General features: G+C 35.1%; 1 protein-coding gene across 1 annotated transcript in view; it reads right to left on the minus strand.

Moving 5' to 3' along the window:
* Nucleotides 1-849: 849 nt before the first annotated feature.
* Ccz1 (vacuolar fusion protein CCZ1) overlaps nucleotides 850-14,414 on the minus strand; it is a 52,456-nt gene continuing 38,891 nt past the window's right edge. The window contains exons 8-11 of the mRNA XM_089103121.1: nucleotides 12,176-12,317; nucleotides 7,531-7,665; nucleotides 4,045-4,169; nucleotides 850-975 (exon numbers count right to left, since the gene is read on the minus strand). Of these exons, the coding sequence (XP_088959247.1) occupies nucleotides 911-975; nucleotides 4,045-4,169; nucleotides 7,531-7,665; nucleotides 12,176-12,317 (467 nt within the window). The 3' untranslated portion in view covers nucleotides 850-910. The remainder of the gene's footprint in view (nucleotides 976-4,044; nucleotides 4,170-7,530; nucleotides 7,666-12,175; nucleotides 12,318-14,414) is intronic.

Below are 14,414 nucleotides of genomic sequence, written 5' to 3' on the forward strand. Positions count from 1 at the left end.
CTTCTTTCTTCTACTTTGTAGAGTAATTTTGTCACAGGATATGAGCTTATAGTTTAGCCCTTTCTGCTCTTTCCTTAAAATTCATCTTAGTTTTCAGTTGCTTACAATTAAAACGCATCTCCGCTCGACATTTTCTGAAAAACTGGGTCCCCCCGGATCAATCAAGTTTTACAGTCAATCAAGTCTGTGGACAGAACTGTGTTGAATCAAACGAGGTCAAATAATGCTAATCAATCCATTGTGCTCAGTTGAGATGGGTGAGATATAATAATCTGTCTCACAAAAACGTTGCTGAAAGACTTTTCAATTACCGTACCTGATTCGTCTAACAGCGTTTTTACCTATCACTTTAGTTTAAATAAATGTTAAGTTTACTCGGAGAACCCATATTGAGCACACAGCTTGAACCTTTGACCAAATGACAATATAGTTCTCCACACGACCTCGCCTGTGGTCTGCCATAGACTCTTTTTTCAAAATTCAGGGGAGAAACTGAAGTTCAATGATGAGTGGCTTCTACACAGGCACATGAATTGAGGATGGGGGCGAGGGAAGAGTGCAATTGACCCCTAGATTTTTTGCCCCCCCCCCATCCCAGAATTTGGTATTTTCATTAAAAATACCTTTTTGGTAATTTTATTAACAAACTTTTTGGTATTTTCATTGAAACCAACAAATTGCCCCTCTAGATTTTGAAAAGCAAGTTATGCCCTCCCCCTAAAATTTTGCGAATTGACACTCCTGCTCGCACGAACCGATGCTTAAAATCGATAAAAATTAACAAATGAACAAGTGTATGGAAATAATCTAAAAAAATTCATAACAGGAGGCTCTAATTACTTTTATATACAAACATTTAACACGGTTGATTTATTAAAAATCACACAAAAATAGATGCAATAACTAAAGATTATTTACTTGAATCAGCCAAAAAAATGTTGCTAAATTGTGTGTTGCACAAACGTCTGACTTCGTCTGAAACATGAAAAACAGAAATTATTATCTAGTAATACTAAAACTAAGCATATGCCTAGCGAAGGTTCTATAAATAAGGAAACATGTTAAGAATACAATTCTTACTTGAAAACATGCAGAATAATTATAGTTAACAAATCTTGCAGGCAGCTAAGCTTTTTTCTCCACTTATTTCAGTGTTTTCCACTTTTTCTAAGAAATTTATAAATTTTTCACATTAACATTTGTTTAATTTTGAAAAGTCTGCAAAATGCGGCATTGTCAACTGAAGATTCTGGCCGTTTTTCTGAAACAAAGCGCTATCTATATTTTTTTTTCATAGAATTGTCTTCTGTCAATATACTTTTTTCATGAATATCATCCTGACGCCACTGCAATTACTTAGCGCCCTCTACAACTAATTTTGTAAAGGATGCTCTGTTTCAGGGATGATTCAAAACTGAAGAAAAGCTATTCAGACAAATGATAATTATATTAGAAAAAATGGAAAACACCGAAATAAGTAAAGATAAAGGTTAGCTGCACACAAAATGTGTTAACTATAGTTATTCTACATATTATGAAGTAAGAATCATTTTCTTAACATGTTTCCTTATTTATAGGTCCTTCTCTAGGCATATACCTAAAAACATTGTTTCTTTTGAAGGGGGAGGGGTGAACAATTTGGACTATTTCAAAAAGACTTTGTAAAAGAACATTCCAGGATAAATCAAATGCTATGCATAGTGTGTTTCTGACCAAGAAGTTTTAGTAACTTTCACTTGACAGAACACGGAATAAATTAAAAGTTTAAAAAAAACTGACTGCAAAGACAGTATTATTCCTCAGCTACATTATACATGCTGAATTTTTCAATTAATTACAAAAATACAGTAAATTGAACTAATAATCTGTTTTTCTACATAAATGGTAAACAATCTTTTTTTTTCTAAAGAGAAAGAAAACAAATATACAGACTTAAGACTATTTACACAACCGAAACTGCCCAACCTAAGTATATCAAATCAAAACACACCTGAATGAAAAAGAACAGACAAGATGAAATGCAGTAGGCGTAAAAGAGATTGTCATATAAAACCGAACATTGCGTCGATGCAATGTGTCATTGTCAATAAATAACGTATATTGATTGTACAATTCTTTATTAGTTTTTGATTGATTTACTTCGACGCTTTCCTAACAAGAAACCTTTGGCCAAATATAGAGCTACTGATAATACATCTTCGTTTGAGAGCTAGCTGTCTGGCTGGCTGTCATAGCCAATTGAGTTAGATAATATTTATTTCGGAAAATAGGCTATCACAAGGTCAGATGGGCCGAATTCGCGCTTTCGAGTCAATAAACGCAATAAACAACAACAAGCAAATATAATAGGGCTAGTAAAGAAAAACAGAAATTTTGAAAAAAAAGAAGAAATTGAGGGGAAAAATTGGCTTATTGGCAAAGCAGGTCAAATGTGTTTTTTTTTACCTTAGGGTCTTATTAAGTTCTAATGAAGCACCGTCACAATTTTGCTATTTTTCTGTTCATTTCTTCCGTTTTTATTAAAATTTTTGCAATTTTGCTTGTTTGTTTTTTACTGTTTTCGTTCCCTGTCTCTGCTATATTTTCAATTTCGTGAAAGGGAATAAAAAATTAATTACAATTATTTATTTTTAATGGAAAAGACATAGCTACGTAATTCATTTCTTTCGTAAATAGAGTTCTCATAGTATGTAAGAGCATTTAGCAAATTTAAGAAAAAAAATTAAGGTATTTTTGACGGTTTTCCACAAAATTTAAACAAGTGTATTAATTACTCAAGCGGTTTGTGATTGGTAAATACTTTCCATAGTTTTTAACCGACAAATCAAAAGGCGCCTAGCCACTATACATTTGCTGGTCTGCAGGAGTAAGTTGCAATCACAGACACTTCTATTACAGAATAATTAGCAGAAATTCACCTTTATTGACTTTTCCTCAACGAATAGAACAGAGCCCCCCCCCCCTTTTATCCGAATTGTTTATACCTCTGAACGCGCAAAATAGTGTAATATCAGTTATTTACTCCATAAATACAACCTTTACCCAATAAAGAACATATCCTGAAAATTTCTGCATTTTATGGAGATAAAAAACGCAAATAAGGGCACTGGCATCAATTCAAAAAAATTAAGGGGAGGGACAAAATGTATTTTTCATAATCTAGGGAGGGTGGGGTGAGCAGCTTTGTTATTTCTTTCCATGGAAATACCAAATTAGCCATTTTTCAATGAAAATACCAAAAAGGTAATTTTTCAAATCTATAGGAAGGAGAAAAGAGAATCTTGGGAGGGAATAAACGGAGGGGTAATTGAGCACATTTTGCCCTCTTGAACCTCCCGGTCTTAAGTTAGGTTTGGTCACTTTCATTTTGTTTTACAACTCTATTTTGCAAACGCTTTCCCTTCCAGCTGTAAAAAAAACTACACGAATATTTGTATTTTCAGCAACATAAAGAAATAAAGAAATAATAAAGAAAATTTTCCATAATTAGGTCCCTCATACTTAAAACGAGTCATATCCCTCGTAAAACAGAATTCAAGCTACGACACCGTTCTTTCTGTCACCGTCTTCAGGAGGATAAACTAATTTTACTGTGAATTGTACTATGCCACGAATAGTAAATTTCTGTTAACTTAACCAAGCCGTGTATGTAGGAAGGGCTCTTTGGGCTTGCAGTTCCTCCCCAACAAATTATTAAAGGTAATATGATTCACCTCTTATTTTTCTATATATTTTTTTCAGATATTTTTTTTCGATTCTTTCCTTCCAGAGAATTTGTTGGCACAAACTTTCTTAGTTCCTACTTTCATAGTAAATATTTCGCAGCCACAAAAAACATTTTATCTTATTTTTAGTTATCATGCTAGCTTAATTTTTTTTTTTCCTAGATTGAATCCAGTTTAACATATAGGCTTGTAAAACGAGCGAAGCTAAATGCTGCACGTTCGAAAAGGCAATTTGTTACCAAAACTAAACAAATAAAAAAAATATTACTTCACACAGTGATAAGTTTTAAAGAAAACTAAATAGTAATCTAGTACTAACCTTCAACATCGATTAGGTTGTAGTTTTTTTCTTGGAGAATGATGAAAAATTCTCTATTGTCACTTTTCCTACCAATTATCCATGTATCTCCTTGAGTTCGTGCAATTAATTCTCCTTGACCTAACCTATAATTCATGCTCACATTAGCCAGAGTTTGGGGGGGGGGGTGAATATACTCCCCCTTCTCTCATAACGACAAATTTTTTTATTAAGTCAAGTCTTTAGCTTCTCTATAAAAAATGTATAGTATTTTTCCTAGAATAACAAGGCCTACCAAGATTGTTGACTGTAGGTTTCGTAGATGATCCCGTACCGATGGATATCAGCGATCGAAAGTATAGTTGGTTTGCCAGTAATTTCGAGTGGTTTCGAAACTTGGTTTTGTGGCAACTAATCATACTGATTGCCCGATTTGGTTTCGGCTAAGACAAAACCGAGTTCGAGTGTCCGCTTAGCACAAAAAGCGACCATTAGACACCATAAAGGATTTAATTATATTTGTGATCATATGTGCATCCAGAAGAGAATAAGGGGATTCCCCAGTTGCGACTGGTCCAAATACCCCTCCCCCGGAAAACTGAACAAATATAACAAAAAATACACATTTTTTTTTAGCTCTGGCCCACCCTTCCTCCACCAAATATCTTCTGATTTTCCTTGAGGCATTCGGACCTGTGCGTTCCACCTCCCAAATTTCAAGTTTTTATGATTTTGTTCAAGTCTCTACATAATTCACAATTTCTTTTGCTTTTTTAGAGTTGTGATCCCCTCCCTTCAAAATGTTATACGTATGTGCCTGACCAGGATTGGTATTAATTATCAATTTCTTGTTCTTAATTTTTGAATTATCCTTGTCGTCTACGATTTTATCTTCTTTTTCTCTCCTTTATCTTTTTTTATTTGTGGGTCATTTTATTCTTTTCGTTTTGACGCAATGTTAAATCACTCTGTCACAAGGGGTAAATGGTAAATCATATCTTCGCAAATATAAGTAGCATTCCAAGTTATACTGATTTACGTATGGGCGTAGGAGGAGTACTCAACATAATACCTAATGTGTTAAGAAGTCTGTCCTCAAATACAATCTGGTCTCTTTTGTTTTCAAATCAGCCATTATTATTTGTTCGAATGATCAGTGATACCTGAATTTAGGAAAATTATACGTGTGTAGGATTTTAAGAAAACGGCTGGAAACGTCAAGGGTTTTGTGTAAAATTCTGTCTTGAGATTATATTTAAATTTAGCCTGTAACTCACAATTTCTCAGCATTGAACGAACTCGTCTTAAACTTCAGCAAAGAATAATATTTTCACATAGGTACTAAACCCTTTGCAGGCCTTGTTTACAGTAGAAATTCTTAGCATTCGATCTAAGAGGCAGAGTTGCACAAACTTTGGGAAATTCACTATCTTACCGATAAAACGAACTGCAAGATAAAAACAGGACTGTCTTTATACGTTTGGTGCCAAAATGACAAAGGAGCACTAAAGGTGCATGAACACAAAAGTTTCTGTAGAAAATCTAACGACTGAAATTATTAATTTCTAAAATTAAATTTCAACATTAACCTGAAATTTCGCAATCTAAAATTTTTAATGAAATTTACTAAAAACTACTATGGTCATTGGATGTACGCAATTTATTATTTTGGTGATTATACATTGCAAATAGCACAAATGTACTACCTGTGGCAACCCTCCTAACAGGTGCAACAGTCCCATTTGTCACTATTTAAGACATATGGACATAAGACATTTAAGACATATGTCATATGACATTTAAGACATATATTCACCATTCATATAAATCACTATTTTAGAGAAAATGCCTTACAAATAGCACAAAATGCACGGCCTGTAGTGTCCTTCCTAACAAATGCAGTCGCAAAATTGCTAAAAAGATTAACTAACCTACAAACCAAACAATCACTTTTAGTACCGTAATTTACACACATTTTACACAAGTTCCCAAAGCCCCTAGCACCACATTAAAAGCAATGAAGCGAGCAACACCAGGCACCACATTAAAACCAACACCAGGCCCCACATTAAAAGTAATGAAGGACCAACACACCTCATTAAAACCAACACCAGGCACCACATTAAAAGCAATGAAGGACCAAATGCCTTCCCACGTTTTAATATGTGGCGGTAAAACTGGTTTTAACGCCAAACATTCTACCACAGCACTATCCCCCTTCAGTTTCTTTTCGTTTCCAGAATCTAAAAGAGCAATACGGAAACTGTACTACGCGGTGAGAATAAAATGTGAAATAACCAGGCACCTGATGAATTTTTCAATTGGCAGAAGACACTTTCCAATAATGAACAAGGAGGCGGGACAGGTAGATTACTACAATTATTTTGAAGGAGACTAGACGATGTACCTTAGATTTTATAAACAAAGCTTTATGATTTCAGTTCACGGATTTACTGAGTCTGCATACATTTCCATATTTCCGAGCCTTACATACATTTCCAGAAGATTTCCGAGCCTTACACAGAAAAATAAATTATTTTCCAATGGTTTGAACAAGATTAGGTCTACAAAAGTGACACTGCATAGCACAATAATATGGCTTCATTTTGACATATATTATATACAATTATGTTATGCAGTCTTAGAGCATTCTTTTGCAATCATGGGTGGTTCCTCTTCCTCAACTGAAGTAAATACATTTTTGTAAAAAAAACTAGCGGTTGAAAATCCACTAAGATTAGAGGATTTTTTCGAACACGGTGACTCATTTTCAGAAAAGTGTAAAATTTACCAAACGTTTCGGGCACAACAATACATTATTTATGCTTTTGATATGAGATCATTGCAGCGTAAAGCCTCTCAAAGCCAAACACTCCTTACTCATAACGCACTTTTCACAGCTACTGCATAGAACGCCTCCCAGGGGCACATTTCCCCAGCACTGAGTCAATTTTATAATCTCATCCCAGTCTAGTCTGAGGCGTCCAGCTCTTACTACGTTGTGGAATATGTAGTAGATCTACTCTACAGCCTCCTAAATTGTTCTACCACGACATATCCGCTGAGTGACTTCGAACCCCCCGCATTCATTGAAAGTTACGTTTGAAGCTTCATCATTAAAAATTAATTCTTTAAACGACTCATTCTAAACACTAACATCTACAGGGGTGGATTCAGGGGGTGTTTTTATAGGCATGTAACCCCTCTCCAAGTTCTAAAGTTTCGCTAATTACAGGCGTGGAGGGATGAAAACATCAACGAGGGAAACCAGGCCTTGCTGATCCCCCACCACAGGATGCCCCCCTGACCCCTACAGGAGAGAAAAGTGTGTTTGAAGAGTGTTTAGTGCATTTGAACTCTTCAATACACTAAATCGACCATATTTGTTCATTTGGAAGAAAACTCTAGCTTATCACGAATATATTTGGTTTGGATTCTAATGCATGCACCAATTTATGCAGTGCCTTTGAGCAGTCTAATATAAACAAATGGGTGAAATATACCTACTTTTTCAAGCTACAGTGCAGGTCTGCCAATGATATAATATCTTGAATGAGACTATTGGAATTTTTCAAAGCATCAGCAGATGGTAGACTTAGGGTTGATTTACATGCTAAATTAAGCTTGTTGAAGTAAATAAACCTGAAAAAAGTCAATATTTTACGCCACATAAAAGCAAATCCATCATGTTGAAATATGAATCCAACTTAAACATATAACGACACCCAACACGACACACAGAGCCACTCCTAGGGTTAGTGGTGCTAAGGGAAAAATCAACTACAGTGCCCTCCCGACTCAAATATAAGTAAAGTGAAACATTTGATCAAAGTAGGCAACTCTCCAGCCGCAGTCCCCCTCCCCCATCCACGGCCCCCCCCTAGCCATGGCATCTGGTGGGGCTTCCCCGGTTGCCCCCCTTCCCCTTTGAACGGCTCTGACGGAACATCCGCATAACTGACACCTCATAATTAGACGAATGACCTCCTTAATATGATGCAAATTTTCTAGAGAACAACTTGCCGTTGGTTGGAGTTGAACAGTTTTAAGACAAAAGTTAAAGGGAGGGGTTACAAAAGTTTACAAAAAGAAAGCTGTAAGGAAAAAAAGAACCATAACCCGAATTAATAAGGCATTAAATAAAAAGCAAGTTTTTTCAGATGAAAGTAAGGAGCAACATTAAAACTTAAAACGAACAGAAAGTTTTCTGTGTATGATGGGAGGGATTCCCCCTCCTCAATACCTCACTCGTTTTACTGGAGTTTTGTAGTGCTTTAAAAAAGCTTCTTATTCCAATTAAACGACCCGGCCCTGTGTTTCAGGAGTCGTTCTTAAAGATATGCGACACGAAGTCAAACTTTATTGTAAAGAGCGGGGGATTGAGGAGGGAGAAGCCCTAAGATGGCTGAATTTTTTCTCTGATCGTTTTTCAAATCATGCCAGGAAATCCACCTCCCCCATTCGTGGAAAATTCCCCAGAAAAACTTCTCCCTGGAAAATTCCCCTTACTTCATTTGAAATAAAAATGTTTTTATTTAATTTCTGATCATTTTTCAAATCATCCCGGAAATCCCCCCCCCCCCCCTTATGGAAAATTACTTCAACAAAAAACACGAAAACTTCCTCCAGCTAAGAATTTCCCACGCAAAGTTCTCTCCAAATGTAAAATTGAGCAGCCAAAGAGAGAGTAAGACATTTCAAAAGAATTTTGTAAAGGAATTCGAAAATTCCCCCAGTATAAAATTTTCCCTAGAAATATCCCTCCGGATACTTTCCCAGGTTAATCTCTCCCTATGGAAAATCCTTAAATCCTCCCGCAGAAAATCCCACTCACACGAAAAATTTCAGTGAATTTTCAGATAATAAATACTATACGCAAACAATTTGTAAATTGTATAGTTTATAGCCCTTTCCCCAGGGGCTATGTGGGGGCATTTCATCCCCTGAGACAAGTTCGCTGACCTTTCAACTACGGTAAACTGAATGGCTATCTCAAAATTTTGTCCGGATGTCTTTGGGGCAAAAAGGGACACATGAGAGAGGCTAGTTGCCCTTAATCTTTTTGGTCACTTAAAAATGGCACAAGAACTTTTGATTGAATCAACCCTCTCCCAATCTTCTAGGACCATTGGTTCGATACAGTCACTCTGGAAAAAAAAGTCATCCGTGATCTTTCTTCTGGCAAAATCCCACATTTTAGTTGATAGGAGCTTGAAACTTCTACAGTATCTGATATGCTGAATCTGATGGTGTGCTTTTCAATAAGATCACTTGGCCTTTTTGGGGTGTACCCCCCTTTTTTTTCAAAAATTAAGCATTTTCTCAGGCTCGTAGCTTTTGATGGGTAACACTGAACTAGATGAATTTTATATATTTTGTAATCAGCATAAAAAGCCAATTCGTCTGATGTATTAATTGTTATCAACATTCCTCTTCTAGAGTTTCGGTTACTATTGGGCGGCCGAGACACTTTTCACTTACAGGTAGTCCTCACCACGAACTGTTTTATTTGCACTGAAACTATATTAAAACTCCCCCAATGCATACGAATAAGTCTCAAGCTCGTTTGACTTAGACTTGCCATTCGTAAGAACGTTGAATGAAATGGGTATCAGTAAAGCCCAGCTTTACTAAAAAGGTCATAAAGGCATTATTTTTCAATGAAAATAGAAAAAAAACTTATATGTAGCATTTGCATTGATTAAATAACAACTTGAATGTGATTGAGAAACAATTCACTGGCCATCAGTGGGATCTTTTATGATGCCAGCGTTGATCAACGATGCAATTATCAAAGACGTTTCAGCCAGGATTTGCACCAACTTCTATTTTTTCTCAAAGCCATGGTCAAAAGTCAGTTAAAAGTATTCAGGCCTTTAAAAACAAAGCTAATTTCTCCTGTCATTATTTGTACTTATGAGCACGACATGTTCTCCGTTGATCCATAAGGAACAATCTCCCAAACACGCAAATTTCACCTGTTCCTACGAAATGAAAACTGATAAAATAGTTGAAAATTCAACTGGAGAGTTTGAAATTCACTATTTGTGCAAAATTTGCACAATAAGTTCAATGCCATCAACTTGTCAAATTCATTTAAATAAAAGTTTTATAGAAGGGTTGAACAGAATTTCAACATAATATAAGCATAGACTAATCCGTGTAACAACACTGTATGGATCAAAGACCTTATATTAGTTTTTAAAGACCATCGGTAAGTAAAATACTTGCAATTGTTTTAGCCCCCCTATATACAGGATAGTTTCTGTTCCTTTGAATTTTTATTACGTAGTCTTTCAAATAATTAATTAATGCAAATGGTTCAGAATGGTTAATTAAAACAAAAGAGAGATTTTAAGTTTGCAGGGAGAAAATATATTTATTTCTTGTTTCTTTTACTTTGAAACAAAAAGCAGCTCTTTCCTCGTCAGTGTAACAATGTTCAAGAACTTATTAATAGACACCCAGATACGTTAACTTATGAATCCCTATGGATCATTTCTTTATGGGATTTTTCATTATTTTCTCATATTGTACTTGCCATATTCGTGACATCTAACTCAGATTTTCACCACTTTCTTTATCCCTGGTAATTCTTAAAAACAACAAAAAGTAAAACAACAGGAAATTTACCTAACATAGTGAAATTTTTTTTATACCCTCAAGAATATTTCGGCTCTATATCTAAGAGTCTCGGCTAGCTTGAAATAGCTCAACGGTCAACAATCTTGGTACGCCTTGTTATTCTAGGAAAAATACCATAAATTGGTTACGGAGAAACTAAAGACTTGACTTAATAAAAAATACGTTGATATGAGAGAAGGGGGAGTATATTCACCCCCCCCCCCCAACTTTAACTAATGTGAGAATGAATTTTAGGTTAGATCAAGGAGAATTAATTGCACGAGCTCAAGGAGATACGTGAATAATTGGTAGGAAAAGTGACAATAGTGAATTTTTCGTCATCCTCCAAGAAAAAAACTACAACCTGATCGATGTTGAAGGTTAGTACTAGATTACTATTTATTTTTATTTAAAACTCATCCCTGTGTGAAGCAATATATTTTTTTATTTGTTTAGTTTTGGTAACAAATAGCCTATATAAATGTAGTTAAGCTTGCAATAAAATGGAATTTTTGAAACTAATATTGAAAATTAAAACAGTCCTAGAATCATTACTTCAACGAAGTTCAATCAGGACTGAAGATGAAACCATACGAAGCAAGGCAATTCATTCGGAGCCTGTTTTTAATGCTAGTCCTGCCTTTTTAACAGCTAACCTAAAAGGTCTTTTTGATAAATCTACTGACAAATGTAACTTGTGTTGTGTTGTTTTGATACAAAACCCTAGGAAGCCTTTTTCGGCTTTCCATAGACATTTTTGTGATCATCACGCCTAAAGACCGTATCTGACACTTCATTCATGAGACATTTGCTAAAATCGTTTGCTAAGCTGTTCTTAAAAGTAAGTTCAACAGGGGAGTACAGTAAGATAGATCAACGTGTGACTGAATGTTCATTGCTCAGATAATCCGCCCTTTGAGAAAAGGTTAACAAACAATTTTTGACGATTATTTCAGAAATGTCAGAAAATGTCAATGACAGATACGACCTTTAGGCGTGGCAAAAATGGATTGTAACGATAACTACGGCCATAAAACGTCAGTAATGTAACGTAACGGTGAAATGTCGGATACGACCAGATGTTATGTCAGATGTAATGTTAAAATGTAACGTAAAAGAGTCAGAGTCGAAATGTCAGATGTAACGTAACGTAAAATGTAACGGTAGAATATCAGATACGATCTTTAGATATGGCAGAGATGGATTGTAACGGTAAATGGATTACGGTAATGGTAATGGAAAATTGTAAATGGATAACGGTAAATGGATTGGAGTCTTGTGGCTTGTTCTTTGTTGGAGAGACTAAGGGCAAAGTGTTTGAAATAGTCGAAGTAGTTCAACTATAAGGCTTCTCCCTCGTTCGCCTTTTTCAGGCGACGTTGACCGTCAGAATCGATCACTAATCAATACATGCCTCGGAGGGGGGGGACCAACCCTTTTGGGTGTACCCTTATTGGTTACCCCTTTCAATGTCAAATGGTCGACTTCACCTGGAGAAAGTGAACTAAGATAGGACTTAAACACTTACTTCACTTCCTGTTCTTGACTGGAAGAACTATGAGATTTTCGAGCAGCACATTGATCTGAAAGCTCATGAGACAGTTCAGTGAGTCTAGGAGCCAAAAGTAAGTCAAGGGCAATAAACCATTCAAAATTCAAGTCAACACTGCCTGAAAAAAAAAGTCAAATGAGTAGACAGGCGTTGTTTTAGCGATTTAAGGGCGTAAAATTGCGAATGAAAATCTGGCTTTTTAATAGAAAAATAGTATTTTCTTGGCAAATACTTTTAATTTGTAAAACACGGAAGTTCAAACAAGAAAAATCTGTTTGCCATGCCATCAAGCAGTATATTATGTAAAATTAGATGGGCTTTAATCTGTTTAATAATCAACAGTGTAAATATTAATTTTAATTCAGTCAAGCTCTAAAATTTAAATAAGTCAGCGTCTCTTGTTTCCTTGAACCAGACCATTAGTGCCTTTACAACCAGATTAGTGTAGCAGCATTCAATGGCTTATTTTTATTTGTGGTGTCACCAATTACTCTGTAATATGTTGCTAGTCTTGGAAATTATGTAGGATATCGATAGAGCGGATGAAGCATTTTAAATATTTGAAAATATTTATGCTAGAAGGAATATGTGAAGACTATTGCAAATTATTCTGGTTTGGATTGAGTTATTTGGGTAATTACTCAGTTCTGAGACTGTGAAAACAGAGGCGTCCATTAGGGGAGGGCATTGTCTCTCAGAATCCTCCCCCCTCCCACTTTTTGATTTTGAAAAACCCTTTTTTCGGTATTTCAACTGAATTTTTTTTTTTTTACTTTCATTGAAAACAATTAAAAAAAAAAATGCCCTCCCCTAGAATTTGACCAATGAACTTTTGCTTCCCCATCACCTAATTTCCGTGCGTCGACGTCAATAACTGAAAGTTGCTTTGGCTCTAAGCATAAGGTAGTTTCAACATAAAGAATTTCCTAGAAAATGAATTAGAAGAGCTCGGGGATTACTATGGGCTTCACATGTGCAAGACCCAACTCTATTATAATTACTTTACGAATTATTTGTACGCAATCAAACATCCTTCGTTAGGAGATTTGGGAGCTGAAATTATAGGCCAATTATACAAATTTTCTAAAAAAAAAAAAAAAATCGGTTATAAAAAAATCATATTACTATTTCATTACTAAAAACAGTGGATATTCAGACACTTAAAAGTTAAAATAAGCAACAAAAAAGTTGCACTTTACTTACTTCTAATACTTATTATGGATTCTTCTAGCACAAATACCTACGTAATAATGATAATTCTAAAGTGCTTGACAAATACACAGATACCCTTTACAATTACTAATTATGAGATTGGATAGTCCATAAGAATAAAAGTAATTAAGGCAAAAGAATTACTGTTATGTACCGGTTGTTAGTTTAATGTTCAAGGTCCGTCCTCAGCAACACTAAACGGAAACATAAAAATGGAATAAGAAGAATGCTACATATAAAATCGCATGATATACAAAATGACTTTGCAAGAACTTCGTAACACTTTTCCCTGTTTTGGGGATTCCCTGACTCTTTTAGGGTTTCTCTTAGCTAAAGAAACAATAATATAAAACAATTTTTTGCTTTGCAAATCAATGTTTGATCGTTTTTTTATATATTGTTTGTTTGGATCAAATAATTATTCTGATTTTAAACTCCATCTGTTAGCCATCTTAGCGATTACTTGCTTAAGCTGAGTTCAGACAGACGACAAAAATTGCATCAAGCAAAATTGACAAAGTAACATCGCTACATTAGCTTTGGTTGTTAATTTTGATTGAAAAAAAAAATTCTACTGGGAAAATATGTACAACATCCATTTAATAGTCACACATTATGTGCAACATTATTAATTTCCGTTTGAATGAGCCCTCTTGCGAATTTCTAAGGTCACTACTGTTAGGTGATCACCCCTAAAGAAAAAAAAACAAATAAACAAGGACCCACATCCCAATTTCTAGAAAAAAAAATGTCTCTTTGCAAAAATGACAAAGCAACGTCGCTACATCAGCTTCGTTTGTTAGTTTCCATTGAAAGTAAGACTCTATTGAGAAGAGAAAAAGCGCAACTTTCATTTAATGGCCATCCATAAAATTATCTGAGGGGGGTGGTAACCTTAAATCCAAAAAAAAAAAAAAAAATAGCAAAAAGGCTCCGTTAAATACCTGTAAAAATAGGGTTTATCCTGCGGATGAACTGTTTAGTTTTATTTATTTAAATATTT

This window comes from Artemia sp. Qi Xiang Cuo, chromosome 17, assembly GCF_049724085.1.
Source record: "Artemia sp. Qi Xiang Cuo chromosome 17, ASM4972408v1, whole genome shotgun sequence".
NCBI lineage: Eukaryota > Metazoa > Arthropoda > Branchiopoda > Anostraca > Artemiidae > Artemia > Artemia sp. Qi Xiang Cuo.